At 34.0% G+C, this 20862-nt stretch overlaps 3 protein-coding genes across 7 annotated transcripts; all 3 read right to left on the bottom strand.

The window, feature by feature from the left end:
• Positions 1-465: 465 nt before the first annotated feature.
• Positions 466-3216, bottom strand: LOC133672597 (anaphase-promoting complex subunit 10-like). Of its 4 annotated transcripts, none has more exons than XM_062093049.1 (6): positions 2861-3216; positions 2653-2713; positions 2472-2564; positions 2306-2376; positions 1053-1157; positions 466-931 (listed from the first exon to the last, which is right to left on the bottom strand). In XM_062093049.1, exons 1-6 carry the CDS (start codon positions 3037-3039, stop codon positions 862-864), a joined length of 579 nt encoding a protein of 192 aa, XP_061949033.1. In that variant the 5' UTR covers positions 3040-3216; the 3' UTR covers positions 466-861. The 4 variants fall into 4 exon arrangements, with proteins under 4 accessions (XP_061949033.1, XP_061949034.1, XP_061949036.1 ...); XM_062093050.1 differs by having other exon boundaries at positions 2472-2537; XM_062093052.1 differs by having other exon boundaries at positions 2653-2708.
• A 1359-nt stretch (positions 3217-4575) lies between these two features.
• Positions 4576-7792, bottom strand: LOC133673370 (transcription factor HBI1-like). 2 transcript variants are annotated; one of them, XM_062094118.1, is made up of 7 exons: positions 6807-7786; positions 6152-6349; positions 5904-6038; positions 5761-5826; positions 5456-5659; positions 5258-5355; positions 4576-5170 (listed from the first exon to the last, which is right to left on the bottom strand). In XM_062094118.1, exons 1-6 carry the CDS (start codon positions 7308-7310, stop codon positions 5296-5298), a joined length of 1167 nt encoding a protein of 388 aa, XP_061950102.1. In that variant the 5' UTR covers positions 7311-7786; the 3' UTR covers positions 4576-5170; positions 5258-5295. The 2 variants fall into 2 exon arrangements, 1 of the variants encoding a protein (XP_061950102.1); XR_009834970.1 differs by lacking the exon at positions 4576-5170 and having other exon boundaries at positions 5321-5355; positions 5456-5628; positions 6807-7792.
• A 4163-nt stretch (positions 7793-11955) lies between these two features.
• Positions 11956-18029, bottom strand: LOC133673141 (U-box domain-containing protein 5-like). The gene is made up of 6 exons (XM_062093809.1): positions 17361-18029; positions 16526-16602; positions 15859-16044; positions 15356-15463; positions 13527-14674; positions 11956-13107 (listed from the first exon to the last, which is right to left on the bottom strand). The coding sequence occupies exons 2-6, from the start codon at positions 16580-16582 to the stop codon at positions 12288-12290; spliced, it is 2319 nt and encodes a 772-aa protein (XP_061949793.1). The 5' UTR covers positions 16583-16602; positions 17361-18029; the 3' UTR covers positions 11956-12287.
• Between the last annotated feature and the right edge of the window lie 2833 nt (positions 18030-20862).

Below are 20862 nucleotides of genomic sequence, written 5' to 3'. Positions count from 1 at the left end.
TTTAGGCTTGTGCTTGCTTAAGGTGAAGAAGATTGTCGCCCTAACCAGCAATGGGACCACCAAAAAGGGTACAAGGATACAGTAAATTGTGAGCGTAGAAGATACGGTTACTTTATAGTATAAACTACTCTTGATATCTGAAATTATTCTCAAGAGATTTCAGGTCCAAGAATCTAATTTAATATACAAGATACAGCATCAACTAAAAGATTTGGATGTTTATTTGCAAGAAAGAAATATGCTAGGCACGCACTTCAGGCGGCATAAAGTGCTTTTAGAAAAGCAATGTGATTCCAGCCCATTTTTTAGGTGTGGCATCTTATATCAATAATTTTTGTCCAAGTCAGGTTCCATTAGGGTTACCAACTTTGGGGAATAAACTGAATTTTAGTTGCCAAATATTTGCAAACTCTAGCTCTGTTTCCACCTGCTCTTCTATTCCTGAAAAATGATTGAAATCCAACATTTCCAAGGATGAGGTCGCCTGGATTTTTAAGGAAAGCAGAGTAACTACATTTTGTAACCATGAGATCCTCAAAATGTCAAAATCCTCATTAGGCTTACAGAACATCATCTAAGATATGACCCCCTATTTCTAGCTGCCTTGGATCAATACTCGCAAGACAATATGAGACCGGATACTTCTGATCACTAGAAAACCAATTAGTGACATGATCTTAATACCTATGTATCTACTTTCTTCAACAACTGTTGATATATGAACACCATAGTTAACAGGCAATGGTTACGAGGATAAAAACTCTTCATCGTTTTTTGATGATCTGGCTACTTCCAGCTACATGCTTCACCGCTCTGCTTGAGATAGTTTCGAAATTCCTCTTTTTTTGGTGGTCATGTTTCTCATCTCACAGAAGAGTATGTAATGAATTCCCTTGAAGTAAATTGAAAAGGCTGATGTGGAAAAGGGTTCCTGAATTGATCATTTACAGGGAAGGCAAAAAGAAAAGAAAAGAAAAGCTTCAATCAGAATACTTGTAATTGGAGACTGGTGAACAAAAGATAATGCAAAAGGGTTGAAGTAGAAGACGCACAGCTGAGGTCCATAAACTTTGATCTGGCGTACATGAGTATCCCTTCCATTAAGGTGATTTGATAGCACTGCAATTTGCAACATAAATGTATTGACAAATGTTTCCCTGCAAAAGATAACGGTTCCAAAATTAGGAAATCAAATGTTGTTCAAAAAATATTTGGAAATCAAACTGGTAGTTTCATACAATATCAGACAAGACCAACACATTAATTCAGTCTCCTCCAGCTGGAACAAATCAATTCAGTCTCCTCTAGCTGAATATTACATCAATGTTTAGTAAACATGAGAACAAAACAATCTCAAGGCTCAATCACATGAAAAAAATTATCTTACAACTTTATATCAACAAATTCCAACAGAAGTATCCATACAAAGAATCAAAATACCAAACATGTTCATGCTTCTCTTTTGTCCAGCACACTTGAACCAAGCCCCAAGTTCAGAAATGAATACAGAACTTAGTCCTATAAGATTGAGGACTATCTGCTATTTCCAAATTAGACATAGGATCATTCAATCATGGCTGTGCCACCAGAGGTTCTGAATTCTAAGTAAAAATAGGAGAGCACTATAAATTTTGGCAGCAGGTTGAATAGATGTAGTTGGACTTAAAACTCAGACCCTTAACTTACTTTAGAACAATTAACATCATGTCCAGCTACTAGAAAAAACAATAATGCGATATAACTGACACATTTTCATGTTGCATAAGGTTCTCAACATAGTATGATAGGAAGACAATTCCAATGACCCAATACTATCAATCAAGGTTTACCCTCTATTTGAATTGAACCCATAATCTCAGTTGGACAAAACTGGAAAACCTTTCCAACTCAGTTGCACTTCAAAATTCCTCAAAACACTTGATGCCTTGACATCAAGAAGATAAACCAGTAAATAAAAGTTGAAAGAAAATAGTAGTAAAATAAATATTTTATCCTCTGCCTTTCATATCCCATAAGGAAAAGAAGAGACTCCATCTTTGATTCTTGATTTCTAGTGCTAATAATTACTAACATATATCGATGATCATGGTCAACACATCAGGTACAACAGGCTACGAGCTATGAATTTCACGATGATAGTACCTCAATTGTGGAGTAACAATCTAAGTTTCATCTTCACAAGTATTAGATCTGAACAGGAGCGCAATGAAATGATGATGGATTCAGATAATGCCTATTATGCACAATTAAGCAAAGAGAATGAGCACAATCATCACATAGGCAGAAATATAATAGCAGTGCTTACCTGGGATCATTTCCAGATAAGGAAAGATAAACCCACCCAGTTGGCTTCACAAGTTCCATAGTCTTAATCTCCTAAAACACAATTTTGACCAAACAAAAATGAGTCACCATGAAAAGGATTGTCAATTACAAAAACAAAACAAAGTAAACAGAATTCAACAAAATACCTTCAAATTATGAAACCCATCACCAGCACGAATCGAAATCTTACTAGGTGTATAACTCTCATCAAGCTTAAAATCCACATAAAGAACAACTAACTTCAAAAACACAAAAGTACCACAAATTAATCCTAATACACAGAAACAATTAAATAAAAAATAAAAAATTTCAACAGAAGTTACATACTTGCAGCTTCACTTTCTTCTGAAATTGAATATTAACCAAATGGGGCTGTGCTCCATCTGATCTACGACAACAAACAAATGAAAGTGATTCACACTTCATATTCCAATCAATGAAAAGATTAAAATTCAAACTTTCATTCTTTTTTCAAAAAAAGATTCAAACTTTAACAGATAAACAGAGAGATGGAGGAAAGGGTATGTTTGCTAACTGCCAATAAGTGTCAAGATTGTCATCTCTAAGAGAAGAGACCCCGTTTCCAGGTTTGCAAGAACTAACACTCCAAGCAGCTTTTTTTCCCATTTCTCTAAGATCATCTTCTATAACCAAGAGCTTGTTTCCTCCTGTGATCTTCCCTTCTTCTTCTCCTTCTGATGATTCTGTCGCCATTTTTTGTTTACAAGTATACTACACCACCCAAATGTAGCTTAAAGGTCAGTAACTTGGTTCAATTTTGACCAAACAAAAACCCTAATTTTGAGTGAATAACTATCATGCTGTAGGAAAAGTAAGCTTTATGTCAAACCAGAATTTGAAAACTTGGTTTTGGTGAAAATTGAAAAGTTTTTGAACTTGTTAACAACGTGTCGTTTATTTTATAGACGACATTCGCTGTCAAGTATCTTGACATTGCTAAACTACTTGCAGTTGACATTTGTAGATGACTTGTCGTTTCCGACATGTGATTGTATCAACTTGTGTATGGGTTTCTTTTTGGTGCTATGATACATTTAGAAAAAAATAATAAATTATTTTATATAATTATATTGGTTACTGCTTAGATAAGAAAAGTAATGAAAATCGATAAATGACAAGTTTAAATTTAAAAAATCAAGAAAATGAATAAAGTTTTTTTTAGCCATGGAACAATTCATTAAACTTTTTAAACAATTCTCTAATCTTAATGCATGCAAAGTCATGAATACAAATAAAATGAATTAAAAAAAACCACTCAAATAAGCTTATAAAACTCTCATGGGCTCGAGCACATACTCTGAGCCTAACTTTTGCCAAGAAATTTTTTAAAACTCCATGTGAGTCCTTTAATGTTTTATATTAATAAAATATGTATTATTTTGAGTAGAATACAACTCGAAATATAACAAAGGTGAAATTACACTTTAATCATTTTTCTCCATAAAAGAACAAAATTCATGAGTTATAAATATATTATGAATCCTTCAAGACAAAAGTTCATAATTTTTTCATTTTTAACATTTTCAGCATATATATTTTCAGAGTTTATCTCTCTAAAATATCATTGCACTTTCTCTCTCTATAAAGTTAATGACTTTACCATCGAAGAGTCCTCACGTCCATCAAATGGGATCTTTTGTAGGTGCTAGTTACCAGTCCATTGGCTTATTAGGCACCACCTGCTACTGCCACAGCTACCGATCACCTGACTTACCAGCACCATTTGCTACTATCAAAGTTATTGTCGCCTTGATTTACCAGACACTATCTGTTAATACCACAACTACCGATTACCTTGGCTAACCAAGTATAATCTGCTACCAATTACCAACTCTTTGAGTTTTTCATATCAACTCACTAAATATCTTAACTAAAAAAAATAAATCAGATTATTTAAACTAAAAAATAGATCAATTATCTAATAAATTAACCTTATTCCTTATCATCTTGAATTTTAAAACTCATCTAAATAATCCAAAACTTGGCATCTCCTAGAAATATAGCTTTTTAAAAGATTACACCCATTTACTTGGATTAATCATGTCTTGCTATTGATCTCAAGTGATAAACAAGTTTAACTAGATCAAGGGTGAAACATGTATTAATGGCCTCAACCCATAAAAAAAAAAAAGATTTCCAGATTTTTTATGTGGAAATCATTCAGGACCATTACTGTAATGTGATAGTACCAGCAGTATAAACAAAAGAATCTAACGTACGATAGTGATGTTTTGCCACAAAAGAAGACTTTATTATAACAGCATCTACCAAATGGTCATCAAGAATCTCAGCTACGTACAGAGTACAGACACATTCTCAAGCCAGTGGTTTGTGGTCCTATAATCAAATGGCTTCCTTTTGCTTTCTTCTGCTAAGCAGGCTAGCTCATCCAACCCAACAACAAGCTCCTTCCGTTTTCTTTCACCTTTCCTTGCCCCTACTTTGCTTCAATTATCCAACCATGGGGTCCTTCTCTGTCATTTTCAATTCCTATCAGCCTTTCTTTTAGTACCAATCATGGGGTCCTCTTTTTCTCTCGACATACAAAGGCACAAAAAGCATATCTGCAGACATCACCAAGTGCATAGGTACAGACATAAAGGATATCTTTAGTCTTGCAATGCAAGAAATTTGATTGTTTGATTGGTAAGAATTAATGATGGTTTTTGCAACATCCATCTATACATGTGGAAGCAAATATTTACAGTGCTCGAAATTATTAGAATTGCTGAATTATTGAAAGTGGATTCTTGGGATGGTGATTAGTTCCCTAAATTATATCTCTGATCTGATACTGGTAGATTCCTCGGAGGATACTAATTGCCTGCAAAAACCATGAATGAAATATGTGAAAGTAGTATAATTGGGAAATGGTAATTAAGTAAATATAGGGAGAAGCATATTGATCTACCTTCAGTTATCGATGAAGAAAAGAAAAGTTGATCAGCTTTAATGGAATCCCAAATTTTGAAGGTTTTGTGAGTCAGCATCCCAAAAAGGTTGGACTTGCTGCAATTCATTTATTATATGTTAGGATCAATGCAATGGCATGATATAATTGCCAAGAAAGCAGTAAATTGTAGAAACCACCGAGTATAGAAGCAATTACAGCTAGTGAATGATGAAGGCATAGGTCATTGATCAATGCTGAGGAGCTTGTAGCTTTTTCAGGCACAAGTTGAAAAGTATCTGTCAAAGCTTTCGGTCTACTGCTTGTTGCCTGTTGTTGCACTAGATTCAGTTGAAGGTGGGGCAAATTGGCAATTGTTGATGACATAGTGGCTGCTGGAAAACTTGCGATGTAAGCAGGTGACTTCATCGCATAATTATTTAAAAGAACAAGTCAGTTCTAGAAAGAAATCTAACAATCTGAATTCCGATTTATAACATTACAAAAATTTGCTGAAACCTTACCTCTTTACCGGAAACGTTGTCGGTATCTGGTCTTCGATTTACAGCAGCAAGTTTCATGGATATGAACTGTAAGTAAATTAAAACTTGATTATTTGAATGTTACAAATAAAAATCTGATATAACAGATTAACTAGGATGGTTACCTCTACTTGTCTTTGAAGAGATTGGACATAATTGATGATTTCGTCAAGCATTCCGGCCCTGCCTGTTATCTTGTTGCATCCAGGGACTAGATCTTGCAGGTATTTCATTTTCTTACTAATCTTTTCCCTCCTGGCCTAATATATATCAAGGACATATAACAAAACTCAGTGGAGGTTACAATATTAATTTTGATGTATAACTAAATATAACTTGTATGAATTATATGATGAAATATTCTCCTGCTTACTCTTTCTGCTAAGCTGTGACTGTCAGTAGCCTGGCCGCGACGTGCCCGCACATGAATGTAGTCTGTCTTAGGCAAGGCTGAAGTCTTCTGATTTTCCTTCGAAGAATCTGCTGAAATTTCTGGACTGCCTTTCTCTTTAACCTTGGGCTCATCTTCTTCTAATTTAATCTTATCGTCCCTCTCTTCTGCTGCAATAAACTGAACATACATACAAGAAAAATGCAGAGAAGTTGAAATTTGTCAATGATCATGACTTAGCTGACCAAGTTCATCAACCTGATGAAGTAAAGATTATGTTTAAAAGATAAACCACTCTGATTACTCAAAGGCCTTCAAGTACAGGATTGACATTTTTTTCCCAGAAGCACGAAGGAAAGCTTATTCTCTCTTGAATTACAATAACTGAAGATCCATTTTGTACTCCTATTCTTATACTAATAAGCTCAGATACTATTCCTGAGAAGATTTGATTTCTTATTGAGGTCATAATCATAAAATATTCCTGAGAAAACCCCACTTCCCTATAATACTAGCCAATTCGACTTTACTTCTTTTTTGTTGCAGTGCTTAATTTTTTTGTATGGAATGTGTGAAGTCATGCATCAAATTTGAGAATTGAATTGAATGGACTTGGAGTGAAGGTAAACAAACATACCTCTGCTTTCCTCTTATTTGAATTGTCTCTCCTACCATGGTTGGATTGCTTATTCTCCATCAAGGTCACATCTTCACCTGCCACATTTACTGCTACCACCTCCTCTATTTTTGCAGCCTCCACGACCCCAATTTGGCAACTAGAAGTCCTTGAAAGACAATGATCAATCTCGAGAGACCGTGCCGTTACCTCTGCTTCTCCAAAATCCATCTTATTATTAGCTACGAACTCTGTGCCATTCAATGAAAAACCACCATATTTTGGCAAATCATTGTTCCCCAGATAGATTTCGGGCTGCTCCTTCCAATCAATCCTATCTCCATTCATTGACTCATGATCAAAGAAGCCATGAAACAGATCAGGAGGCATTGAACAGGATTCAATGGAATTGTATTGGTTTACGTAGTTGTTCTCCTGCTGCAGTAGCAGCAGCCACTTGAACCTCGCTTGCTGTCTTTCTAACACACTCATATCCATGCAAAAGATGTGTTTTTCAGACAGCATAAGTTTAAGGTGATGCTATCAAATGATTTCCCAACTCCTACAAGCTAAAAAACCTTGGCACAAAAAATCTCAACTACTCCCCCATGTTACTAGCCTTAAAGAATAGATGCTAGCAATGCAATGGTGGGTATATTTTGGTATTTGTGATAGAATTGGCTAATCAGCTTAAAAGGGAGATGAAATGTTATGTCTCAATCAAAAATAAATGTGGAGACATAGAAGAGGATATATATAGGGAATGGAAAGATAAGAGAAATGAAGCCGAGAAAGAAGAGAGATAGCTCTCAAAGGAATGGACACCATAAACAAGAGCAGTGGGCTACGGTCCCCTAGTGACATACAACCACCATGTGGGGATGTCTGCTGAACAGGAAACGGGGGTGGCTTGAACGGGGTTTTTGTTGAGATTTTGGCCTTTCAATCCTTGGTGAGGGGATCTTTGTGAGGTATTGCAGTTGATAAACAAAGAAAATTGTCAGGCCTTCCAATTCTCAAGTATATGCCTTAGCTTCTAGCGAAGGACCACAATCTTTAATCAATGGAGATTCACTCATTGTATGCTAGTTTGATACGAGGAGCATTTTTAGGATATCTTTGGAATAGATTTCATGCATCGAGATTAAATTCGTCTCCTGTGGATCTTAGGTAGATCATTCACACCAAAATTAATATATTCATGAGATGCTTTTTACTCAAATACAAAATGATAAACATGATGAGTAAATCCATTTACTATCCCCAAAAGAGCCTACGTTTTAAGGATTATAAATCGAAAAATATATTTAAAAATTTCTGTTCTTAAAAAACATGACTTATATGTCGTCATGTAAATTTTAAATTAAGTAACATTAAAGCTCAGAAATCATTGGAATCCAGTAGGGGGTCAAATACATCTATGATATTCACAGCTTTGCTATTGACCACAAACATAAACTGATTTGATGAATGCTCATTACTAATGTTGTAAATTTAAGTTTCTTTCGCTAATTGTCAGCTAAGTTCACTGAAAGACATAAATTATGTGGAGACAGGAGAATCAATCAAGCCCTTTAAAAAACACATAGTTTAATATCATTGCCATGCATTATATAGAAAAACCCTCCTCTGCTATTGGAAACGACAAAAGGCCATTTCAATAATTAGTTGTTTAATGTGTATTAATGGTAATGAGACACTAAGAGAAACAATTAGGAAGAGAGAAAAAATTGCTCCTTAGGGAGGAACAGTCCATTATACTTAACTAGGGAAATGAAGATCTCCCATGAATTTCATTAAAAACAAATCCAGACCAACCCAACAAATTGAACTGGGTTCGGCTCAGGCCAGGCTTTATAATTAATAGAAAAAGTTGATTGATGTAATCCAATCCATTCAGTCAAGAACTTGTTAGTTTTTTTTTTAAGTAATAATAATTCAAAAACATCATCATTTTAACTTGGAAGAAATTGGTTTAACCTGTTGATTGGTGACCCGAGCCTTGTCTCCTGTGGAGGTGTAATAATTATGTTAACAACCCATCATTTGAAAATGCATCTTGATCATCAAAACAGAACATTGGCCTAGAACATCGTGGAGGATAAGGACTAAGGAGAGACATGAATCACAAAGGATATTTGTTTTCCATAATAAAGATACGTGCATGGATAAGATTATGAGAAAATTATAGGTTGACCCACCGACAACATGTGCCAAACTAGGCCAGCACAAAACAAACCAGCAACTCAAGTCACCCTGTCCAGAGATGACAGCATGGCTTGGAGAAAATGTTACTACCAAGTATCAGCACAAAAAGCTTACAAATTTCTTGCAGATTGTTCCATGTCAAACATATAGGAGCAGGTGATAGTCACGTATAGGTGATAGTCACAAGGAGAGCACCATGCTAGAATATGCAGGCAGGTGCGATCAGTTTAGTTATTCAAACCATTTGACATCGTATGAAAAGACTTGGAGCTAAATCCAACTCACATCTGTATAACAGGAGGTTAAAGAAAGGTAATCTTGAGGGTTGGCCTAGTTGGCAGGAGTTTCTTCCTGGTTCCTGTTATGTAGAATTCAAAATGTTAGGAAAAAATATAGTGGACGATGACAAAAGAAGACCGCATTAGTTGCATGTGGAAGATGAAAGTTAGCCATTGTCATACAGCTTTCCTGTTGGCCTAGAGGAAATTGTTTAAACCAAGTTGGTGATAAGCGAAGTCATTAAAATATATCTCACAAGACAAGATCACATTATCTTGATGGAGAAACATATGCAATGAGATCTACGGCCCCAGTATGCAATTCATATTATTGTGATAAATATAACTTGAGGCATCTTTAAAATGGTGGGTATCGAGATAAGTGATAGGGGGTTGGGAGACCAAGGGCTGGCAAAGCGTTGCTCTCTTTGAGGAGCCCCACCCAACTTCATATGCTTGTGTCTCCAATGGCTTTGGCTATCAAAGCTGCTCATATTCCAAATGTTCAAATCAAATTCAAGCCTGAGCTCGAATCCCAGGTTCAAATTTAAGATTTAGCACAGTACTCCAAATTATTATAGATTTCCCTTTCCTGGCTTAGCTTTAGGATTTAACCATATCAGTTTGGCCGGAAAAATAAAAACAAGTCCATCACTGATGCACTACCATCAGCTAGACACCACGGCAAACTCATTAATCTTACCAATGCAGGACGCAAATGGAAAATAATGTTTGCAATTCAGATCCCAAATTTCAACTGACTTCAGCTTTTTGTCACTCCTAATAATTCCATCATAGGTCGATCGCCTTCAAAAAAGACAGCAACAGACCTACCAATTAACTCTATTTAGTATTTAGATTCATACCTGTTTATTTGCTAGAAATTTTTTAAAAAAAAATGAATTCCGGAGAAGTGAATTCCGAGAAAGTAAATTACTTTCTGATATTTGGTAGTGTAATGAAAAATAAATTGAAAAACAGTTTTCAGTATTTGGTTATGTCATGGAAAATGAGCTAGAAAATAAGTTATTAATATTTTATTTTTCTCAAGTTTATTAAAATAATAAAGAACAAATATTACAAATTAAATAGTTGAATGAAAATAAAATTGAAAAAAAATATAATTTCATAAATTATCTCAAATAAAATAAATAATAATTAAAATAATAGAGATCAAATCTAAAAATTAAAAAAAAATGAAAAATAAAGAAATTAAAATAATAATAATCAACATTTTATAAATTATTTTAAATGAAATAAGTAACAATCAAAATAATAGAGATCAAATTTGATAGATATATAAAAAATTTCAATAAAAAAAGGATAAGGAAAAGCAAATAGCAATTATAAAAATAAGGATCAAAGTTAATATAAAAATTAAATTTTAAGAGATGAAATTGAAAAATAAATATTCAAAACAAAATATATATAGCAATCAAAAGTTTAAGGATCAAATTTGATATAATCAGCAAATAATGACATTTCTAAATTTTTCATAACTTCCGGAAAGTGTTTTCCATCCAAATTTTTCAGGAAAACACTTTCTTGAAAACTAAGCTAAATTTTCCTTTGACTGGAAAGTGTTTTTCGTTGACCAACTTTTCTAACGGAAAACAAACATAGAAAAGTTTGGAAAGTGATTTCCCGGAAACACAGCCAAAAAGAAAAACACTTTTCTGAAAACCAAGTCAAATTTTTTTTTGACTGAAAAGTGTTTTCCGTTGATCGAAAAGTGTTTTCCGTTGACCAACTTTTCTAATGGCAAACAAACACGGGAAAATTTAAAAAGTAGTTTCCCGAAAACTACTTTCCGAGAAACAATCATGACCTGGTCACTGCAGAAAGCATAGAAATGAAGGCAGCGAACGGGCATGATATGACAGGAACAAAGATTCATGAAGTGAATTTATAGCAATATTTGCAGAGGCATGAAGAGAACTGGAAAAACAAAACATAATGCTGTCATTAGAAGTGGAAAAAATACAATTTCAAACCAACAATTGTTGAAAAATAAATCTGTTTGCAGTAAGATAGCAGCAAGAAGCCCCTGACCAAAGAGAAAGCAAATAACTTGCAGGGACAATAACAAGAAGCAGCGGCTTAACACAACCTCTCGGACATACAAAGCTAGTGGCTGTAATGTACAGCATGCATGCACTGACAGGCATGAAACTGTGTGCATTCTGTTGGAATTTGCAGCTTTAGGATATTGAATGGGATATATTAGCATTAAAGCCAGAGCCCAAACTAATTGTGCAGCACTAACAATCACGTTAGTAGCTATTGTAATGATCAACAGATATTTCAAATGCAATCAAGAAACTAATAAAAATTCTTCCGATTTAAAGTTGCTCTAATAAAAACACCAGTTTCTTTTGATTTTTACAGCTATTTGTTTGCGCAAGATAATGCTAATGATGGATCAAAACAAGAAGAACAAAACATGAATGAAATGCAGTCTGCTAATAATTATTGGGATACGGTCATGTTGGACTGAAATTAAGACAAAACTTCATGAAATTGTTGAATAGAAAGAAAAGCATATATGCAGTATGCAAGAATAACCATTATCGTACATGGATAAATGCAGCTTAACTTTCAGACAATCAAAATCAACTTCCAAACAACATATCAATCAAGACTAAAGAATAAGCATCACAATACATGGATAATTGCAGCCTAAATTCCACACAATCAAAATCGATTTCCTGACAACATATCAAGCAGAACTATACACTGTTACTAAATATACAGGTGGAACATGGCAGCAGCTACATCATAAGAAATCAAACCTAAAAAATTCTATATGTTGGGGATTAGTGTTAGAGAGAAACAAAACCCTTACCAATTAAACAATATTTAGCTATAGTTTGATGATATCGCTGCCCTATTCCTGACAAGAAAGGGTAGCTCCCCAACGTAGGAGAAACAGATAACTGCCAACCTGATTCTATATTTTATACATGAAAAAAGGTTCTGAGTCACCAAAGGTTGAAAAAGAGAGCAGATTGAAGTGTCATCTCTTATTTTTTGATGCAACAGAACTGCGTCTAGAGAACACTGATAAATTCTTGAAAACTCCATATGTCTTGGGGGATGATTTCTTTTTTATTGTTTCGTGGCTGGCATCTCTATCAGCATCAACAACAGATTTCTTTTCTATTGTTTGGTGGCTGGCATCTCTATCAGCATCAATATCAGAAACAAAACATTCATGCTCATTATCATATTCAGTTATGTCTCTTAACTGCCGGAGCAATTCCAAAGCAATCGCTCTCCCTTTGTCAGTTCCATTGATAGATATATCAACAAGGGAAGGGATAACACCTTCTTCCATGACCAGCTGACAATAATGAAGACGCTGAGAGCACAAGGAAAGCAGAATAGCTGCTGCATGTTCTTGTTCCTCACGACTGCCACTCTCAAGTAGCTCAGCAATGGAGGCAATGCATCCATTTGTTTCAGCAACAGAAACCCTAGCCTCTTCAATATCACACAAATTTCTTAGTAGAACTACAGAATAACTTGAAAGATTGCCATTCTTAAGCAAAGGAACCAATTTTGGGATGCACTCCATCAATACAATTTGGGAACAAATATCATTGTTTGAGGACAAATTATGCAGAATTTTAATGGCTTGTTTCTGGAATTCTGTGCTGTGGGAGTCAAGGATCTTTCGGATAGAAACAAGAGCACCAGATGCAGTGATTTTAGATTGGCAATATGGGTGTCCAGACAGCACTTCAAATATGGCAAGAACCTCTTCAATTACTTCAGAATCAGGGAACGATGACAACAGAACATAAAAGTCTTCATGTAAGTATGATATTCCACTTCTGCAATAAACAGCACCTAGAAATGAAACTGCTAGCCATAGATCCACATATAAGAGAAACAACAACTAAACTTTTATCAACTAACAGAAGTAGAAGGAACAATCATAGGGTTTAGCTTGTCAAATTTCATGCAATACTTTGGTGGAAACAACTATCGATTTTATGCGCATGAGCAAAGGGCCCAATTTAAAATGAAGTTTTCAAATGCACCCTAGAGCAGATAATTTGTAAATTCAGCTGAAACATAGGATAAAATAGACCAAGAAGTGACTCTTTTCAGCAATTGTCCTGCCATCCCTCAGCTAAGGCTTGGGACATTATAGAGCACCACTTACACAGTGTAAAGGTAGACATCATATAAATAGGCAAAACACTGTAGGCAATTGAAGTATTCCTATAAATTAGAGAAAACATATTACCTGTTTTTGCTGGCAAATGAAAGCAACAATTGATATCCAAATCTCTGAGCTCCTATATCTTGTTGGTCATGTGCATCCCTCAAGAATCTAAATAGAGGTTCAACAAAATTCTCAGATGATAAAGAATGACAAAGTTGATCATTACACTGCAAACAACTCTTGACATCTTCAACCATCTTGCATTGAGATTCCCAGGGAAGCTCAGCAAGTCCAGACAGAAACTTCAAGTCTTGCTGATTGATATTTACATATGAGTGATGTCTATAGGAATCATCATTATTCTGTATCGGCATCAAATTTGACTTAGATTGTGCAGACTCTGAACTGTAACTACCATCTATAGACCCAAATGATATATTACTAATATCCAGTGGAAGGTGTAGATCACTCATGAAACTGCCTAAACTTGCAATGGAATTAACAGAGATGTCCAATAACTTCGATGCTTGAATACATGGATCAGGAATGGTAATTCCATACTTCACACACCACTTTGATATCAGGTCTTTCATGCATGTGTTTGGAGTCAATGCACGATGAGTCAGTTTCACTTTGGTTTTTGGGCATGTATCATTACCCTCATCAAACCACTTCTGTATCCACATCCTTTCAAATGTTTGTCCAGAAGCAATGACAACAGGATCATACATCACTCTCATAGATATAGGACACTTAAATTCTTCAGGGGGTGTAGCTCTGCTAAACAATTCAGTTTGAGTCTCAGACTTCCCACATCCTATACCAGCTACTTGATTGTATTGCCTATGAAGAGAAGTATCATTAGGGTTCTTAAGCGAAAAGAATCCTTCATGCTGAGATTTGGGAGTCTCTCCTTGCTCTTCAATGAGTAAGTCTCCGTGCTTCTTCAAGAGAAGCATAAGGTAATTCAAGATACTCTTTTTTCTGGGATCGTTGCCACCAACTTTATCTAGCTGATTCTTAATAGATCTTTTTTCTATCAGTATGGCCTTTCGGGATGTAATATGCAGCCTCGAAGCTGCAAGTTGAATAGCTTTGATTTCAGAATTTACCACTGAATCTGATTCTCTGCTCTGCTGAAGCAATTCACGAATGGCTTTACCAGCCTCTTCTTCAGAGGATTCCAGCATAAACATTGCAGCCCTAAGGTCATCAACAACATGAGATATCTGCAAATGGCAACCACTTATCAACCCCAAAGAAGAGCTAAAAGATGAGGAAGAACAAGATTAAAAAATAATGATGAAAATAGAAAATGACAGAAACGAACGAAGGTGGCCTAAAACAGATTTAGGCCCAAGGCAGTTTTAAATATTAATAGTCTGTTTTAAACAAGATACTGGTAGAATCATAGGGGAACTGGTAACAAATGAATTCTGAAAATGCAACATGAAATGACCAGGACTCACAATTGTTCACCAGACTATTTGATAATTAATAACTAGATGAAAGCAGGTGACATGGAAATAAATTATTGAATTCTTCATCAAGCACTTGCATCTTGAGATTTGAGCAATCACCAGTCAGATCATGCCAAATCACTTTTAAGGAAAAATTGCATCCATGCTTCCAGAGAGCCACTAATACCAAATAATCAAGTGACCAACTTAGTTATTGACTTGGCATTAATATTGAACAGGAGAGAAAAAAACAACAGCGAAAGAAAGGAGACAGCAGCATCAGGGAAACAAGAATAATTACATATTACAGCCAGTATAGCTAAAGAATTGCAGAAGTTTTATATGCTTTTCATGGATCATGTTCATCATCCACATCACCATCTAGTGGAGACAGCAGCAAAAAAAAAGGAAAAAGAGAAGGAAAGCTCTAGAGCCTGTAATGTGACAAACCTCAGCAGCCAATATTACTGGAACCATTGTTTGAATCTGGCCTAAACTCTGTTCCATCAAGTTCCTTGATCTTTGACATCTTGAGACAACCACATCCCCTGTTATTGCCTGAAAGTAATGCAAACCAGAAATAAATCTAAATGGATTGTTTTTTTTCTGAGGTCTTTCTCTAAATGTATTGTTAATTTAACAGAACTGAACACAGAAAGATTGATAAATTCAGCAACTAGAAAATGAAACTGTTAATGATGAGCTCATCGACAGTAACATTTTCATAACATGGATAATTCAAGTAAAATTTTCAACAAAAAAAAAAGATTCATGCCTTTATATACAAAGATTAAAGCTCACAAGGATATAACAAAATACTGAGACAACCAATCACCAGATACAAAGGATCCTAGACCAAACAGTATGCGTGGAAGTGTATGTGTTTGCATTATCGTTGATGATATTCTTATTACATCCACTTTCTTGATTTGAAACCGATAAAGGATACAAACCAAATATAGTTTGCTAGAGTCGCAACAGTACTGAAGATGGTGCTTGGCTTTCTCAAGTGCATTGTTTAACGAGCATAGTGCCTGTATTCCCAATGAGCAACAAGGTCGAGCTGCTTCGATTTTTGGAAATATTTTAGAAACTTTATCAACCAACTTCAGCAACTCTGTACACATAGAGTGATGCACCTGTTAACATAAAACACATTGAGTTATCTTGGAAATGATGGAGTTGAATAGTGGAAAAATAAAAAATAACTTAAAAATATAGAAAGACAACATCAACACAACAAGGACTTCTTTGCTAGAACATTAGGATTTTACTAACCAGTGTTGATTATTCTCTTAATAATCACAAAGGCTATTTTTGTATACCTCTCAACTCAATTTAATGAGATTTACCCGCTCAAATCACAATGAAAAAGCAATATTGTACTTTCACCACAGAGATGGTGCAAGTGAACTGGCTGTATACATGGTCTAACTTGTGCAATGGAACATGGATGCACATATTTTACATCCTAATTTGTTTATCAGTACATAATTACATGCTAAATATATGAAAAGGCAGGAGCGAAGCTGTATGTGGGATATTCAATACAATTTAACTGTGTAATTGAAGCAAAATATTCCAACGGTAGCAGAAAACAAGGCCTAGGCTCATACGTACCTTGAAGGAATAAGGACACGGAAGTGTCTCCACTGCTTCAGCAGCATCAGTCCCCATGCAAAGGGAGTATGCAGGATCTGCACAAAGCAGCATACGAGCTTAAGGATCAATTCTACGATGCATGAAAGGTTAAGTATAAATTCTATATGCATAACCAAAAAAATTAGATATTTACAATATCAAGAAACAGCATGTAATCAGCTAAACTATAAAAAACAAATATCAACAGCATAAGCCTAGCATTTACAATCAAGGTTCTGGGAAGTAAATAATAGGATGTCATTGGTTACTCTCTTGGCACCATAAAATTTCTCAAGTTAAGACTGCTTGCAACAGAATAGAATTCTCACATCGCATATGAGTTATGTGATGTCTAGGTTCTAGATTTCTATTTCCACCCCAAAGCTTCATGGGTCAAATTTAGTGAATAAAATATCTGAACCGTCTCATAACTGGAATTGTAACATGTCTATCATCTTCTAGACTCCCCCTTTCTTCCAGAATTTCTGGGAGTTCCAATCACACAAACCCCCACCCCTAATAAATATCACTTTTCATAAACCATGTCTTAGGAGTTATTTTTATATCTTGGGTGGGCACGACTCTATCTCAATAGGTTTTGGTTAGTTATAAGGCTATGAGACACACTTTTCCAACCAACAAGCATCCATTAATCAAATAGTATGCTTGTCCATAGCAAAAAATTCATCATTAGAATTATAGTTGAATCATGCGTTGTTGTTCTCCTAGGCATACAATTTTGAAGAAAATGGAAGATTTTGTTTAATCTATCATCTTAGCACCACAATAACAATAAACAAAGAGCGAGACTCACCTAGTGATGTGGAAACCACAGCAGAGATAAGAAGCTCCTTCCTTTGCTGAAAAGGAAGCAATTGAACCACCAGAGATTCCCGATAAGTAAAATGGCCAGAACCCAATTCTACTAAACCCCAAAACTCTCCTCCAATCAACTTGTCTTGACAACATACACAATTCTCACTGTATCTTTACAACAACTCAAATTGCAAGCAGAACTCAAGTAGCCAAAGTAAGCTCCTTGAAGCCCTGGAGTAGATAAGCAAAGTAAAAGGAAAGCTATGGTTTAAAAGCAGCACACATCTAGAATACTAATCTTCTTTTTCATCAAAACCCACTTCCTTGATAACTACTAGTAATTAAATAAAAACTCAACCCCACAATGTTTCCTCGATCAATATATCAGAGACAACAACATAACTCAGAATTGAAATTCCCTTCAAGAAGCGAAGAAGATAGCAATTCAGTTTTAAAGTTTTAAACTTTAGCTTCAAAAAAAGAAGATAGTACAAAAACAAAGAGAACCCCGCAAAGAAAGACAATATAATTACCGGTGAAGAAAGAAAAAGAAAGCTTTTCAACCTTGAGGGGTTATAAATAGTTAGATTCTCGGGGCTACCCAGTATTTGCCACAAGATAAAGATATGAAAGCTTTTCCATAGTGACTTCTTTATAGAGACAGAGTGAGACGTGTCAATTACCACTATTTGCAGGGAAATTTACTACCAACTACTGCTACAAGGACAATACTAGAAGCATTAAGTTTTCTTTCCGTGAAGGGAATTCAAAATGTAAGCAGCACATTTGATCCCTCTATTCTTCTTTTTTCTCATTTTTATCCCTTGAGCTTTATTTATTATCATATTGATCTCCAACTAAGTGATCATTTTCAGTTCGGTTCGATTTTTATAAAAAAAAATAACCATACTGAAATTTAAAAAAAAAAAACCGAAATCGATTCAAACCGACCGGTTTTGGTTCTGTTAGGTTTTTTAGGACAAAAACCGGTTCAAACCGGTTTGGGTCGGTTTTTTCCTGTTTGGCTCTATTTTTTCTGGTTTGGGTTCGGTTCGGTTTTTTTTTTGTTTCATGCTTATAAAACTGAAACCGAACCGAACCGATCGGTTTTTTTAATTTTAATCAGTTTTTTTTACAGTTCAATTTTTTTTATTTTTTTTCTGATTTTCTCAGTTTAATCGGTATTTTGGTTTTTTTACTCACCCCTGTCTCTATCTAGTTGTTACAAAAGGCAAAAACACTAGTCTCCCTCACATTTTCCTATTCACTATTAAGCGTGGTGATTTTTTTGTTTTTCTTGAGAAAAATTGTTTGCCTTTAAACAAAGGATATTTTTGTTTTTCCATATGGTACATTAATCATTATGAATTTGTTTAGAGGTATTTTTATTTATTCAACATATTTATAAACAATAAAAGAATTAAAAATACTATTGGGATAAAAAAAAAAACTGACATTGTAAGGCAAAGATGTTACTGTCTTTTTCTTTTTAAAAATACTATAAGATTTCGTATATGACATTAAGAACAAAAAAATTAAGCCATAAAATGGGGGTATTAACATCTTTTTCTCATGTTTTTTTTTGTAATTATTAGTTTGATTGAGAGTTGTAATGTAATTTACCATTTAATTTATTGTTTTTAAATGCAAAAGGCTACTAGCACTTGTCTAGCACACACCGACACATGGAAGACACCGCGCACCTTGAGCGGTATGTGTGGCATCTACCTTCTATTGTCTTATTTGATTCTCCTTCGTGTTCTTTTTTTTTATTGGTGACATGTGACACATAAAGGTAGTCGGTTTGTTACTAATAATCCTTCCTCTTTTCTCCCCTTCATTTCTCTCTTACCTCTAAAAATTAACCGTGATTCTTATTTTTATTAGTGTTTCAGATTCAGTTCTTCTAGTTTTTATTTTTGTCATTTTCTCTTTTGTTAAAGTTTTATTTGTTTTCAATTCTAATTTGTAAATGTAAGTTTTTCAATTCGATCCTTCTACCTTTGGTTCCTTGATTTTTTTTTTCTTTCCTCTTTTATCAAAGTTTTTATGGTTTTCAATTTTATCCCTTGTATTGGGTTTTTGATTTTTTCAATAAGAATAATACTAATTTTAATTTGATCCCTTCTCTTTTAATTTTTTTTCCTTTGCATTTTGTCAAAGTTCTCATCGTCTTTAATTTTATCCTTTAAGTTAAATTTATATTTTTTTGTTATTTTAATAATAATAGTAATAGTAATAATAGTAGTAGTAGTAGTAATGGTAAATCATTCTAAATTCTAATTTAGAATAATAAATTCTAAGAAACTCTAAATTACATTTTTAATAAATTCTAAATGAATATAAATTTGAATTCTATTTAAATAAAATGGAATATAAAATATAAAATATAAAAAGATTATATAAATTAAATGTATTATATAAATCTAAATGTATTAGATGTAATCTATTAATTAAATATAATAGAAATATATTAGATAGGTAATAGGGATATAATAGGAAAGGTCATGAAAAGAATAACTGAAATATAATATAATTAAATGTTATATTAGCCTTAATTAGCATTGTTATATATTTATTTTGACCGGTTTTCCATGTCATTTTTTAACCCCATTTCAATATTTAAATATCATTTTTTATATAAAAAAATAATCTGGCCCCGTGGAGAAGTGCGGGTACCAAGACTAGTTTCATAACTATTTGAAATAGGGTTCATTTATTTCCCGTAAATTATTTTATAGAAAAATATTTTCTAAATTTTTGTGTGTTTGTTTCTGAAAAATATTTTCCCGTATCTGTTTCCCATGAATAAGTTTAGGAAAATTGATCATTATAAAACATTTTATAATCAACCTTCAAACTTAATTTATTTATTAAAAAATATTCTCAACTCATGAAGTTCTGCAAAATATTTTATAAATAGTAATTCATCATTCTATTATTCCAATCATCATTGCTATCTCACAACAACCACCATCACCACCTCTTCTTGCATCATCATCATCTCACCACCATCATTTTTATCTTTTTTTTTTCAAGCTAAAAATTAAAAAATATTTCACATGTAAAACATTTTATAAAAAAACAATTTACAAGAAATCTCATCAGCCAAATGTTTCGCATGAAACAAACAGATCCTTTATTAACTTCATCCATTTATTTTGTTTTTCTCTTTAGCTTTATTTATTATAATATTGACCTCCAAATGCTTATTTTGCAACTATTTGAAACAATTAATGCAACATAAAATTAAATTTTAACGTAGCGATTGATTATTATTTTAAAGTTAAAAGCTCTACACCTCCTGTTCTAGGTTTAGAAGGACAAAATTTTACTCCATAAACGTCATAAGAACATATTTGTTTAATGGACGGTGCTAATGGAAGGACCAGATGATAACAAAGAAGAGAGTAGGTGATGATATCAGGATGAATAAGAGTTAAGGGACCAAAATAATATAAAATTTAAATTAGAGGGACCAGATGGGCACCATTAAACCA

This window comes from Populus nigra, chromosome 14, assembly GCF_951802175.1.
Source record: "Populus nigra chromosome 14, ddPopNigr1.1, whole genome shotgun sequence".
Taxonomy (NCBI): domain Eukaryota; kingdom Viridiplantae; phylum Streptophyta; class Magnoliopsida; order Malpighiales; family Salicaceae; genus Populus; species Populus nigra.
This window is presented reverse-complemented; position numbering and strand designations above follow the sequence as displayed.

Excerpts from the sequence above, each read along its gene's own strand:
- LOC133672597 (XM_062093049.1), bottom strand. The coding sequence starts at position 3,039 with ATGGCGACAGAATCATCAGAAGGAGAAGAAGAAGGGAAGATCACAGGA. Across the intron at positions 2,714-2,860 it reads AATCTTGACACTTATTGGCA|ATCAGATGGAGCACAGCCCC; the intron begins GTTAGCAAACAT and ends TTGTTGTCGTAG. Across the intron at positions 2,377-2,471 it reads ATGGGTTTCATAATTTGAAG|GAGATTAAGACTATGGAACT; the intron begins GTATTTTGTTGA and ends ATTGTGTTTTAG.
- LOC133673370 (XM_062094118.1), bottom strand. The coding sequence starts at position 7,310 with ATGCTGTCTGAAAAACACATCTTTTGCATGGATATGAGTGTGTTAGAA. Across the intron at positions 5,660-5,760 it reads ACAACGTTTCCGGTAAAGAG|TCACCTGCTTACATCGCAAG; the intron begins GTAAGGTTTCAG and ends TATGCGATGAAG. Across the intron at positions 5,356-5,455 it reads GCCTTCATCATTCACTAGCT|CAAGTCCAACCTTTTTGGGA; the intron begins GTAATTGCTTCT and ends AATGAATTGCAG.
- LOC133673141 (XM_062093809.1), bottom strand. The coding sequence starts at position 16,582 with ATGGGGACTGATGCTGCTGAAGCAGTGGAGACACTTCCGTGTCCTTAT. Across the intron at positions 15,464-15,858 it reads ACTCTAGCAAACTATATTTG|GCAATAACAGGGGATGTGGT; the intron begins GTTTGTATCCTT and ends CATTACTTTCAG. Across the intron at positions 14,675-15,355 it reads CAGTAATATTGGCTGCTGAG|ATATCTCATGTTGTTGATGA; the intron begins GTTTGTCACATT and ends TGCCATTTGCAG.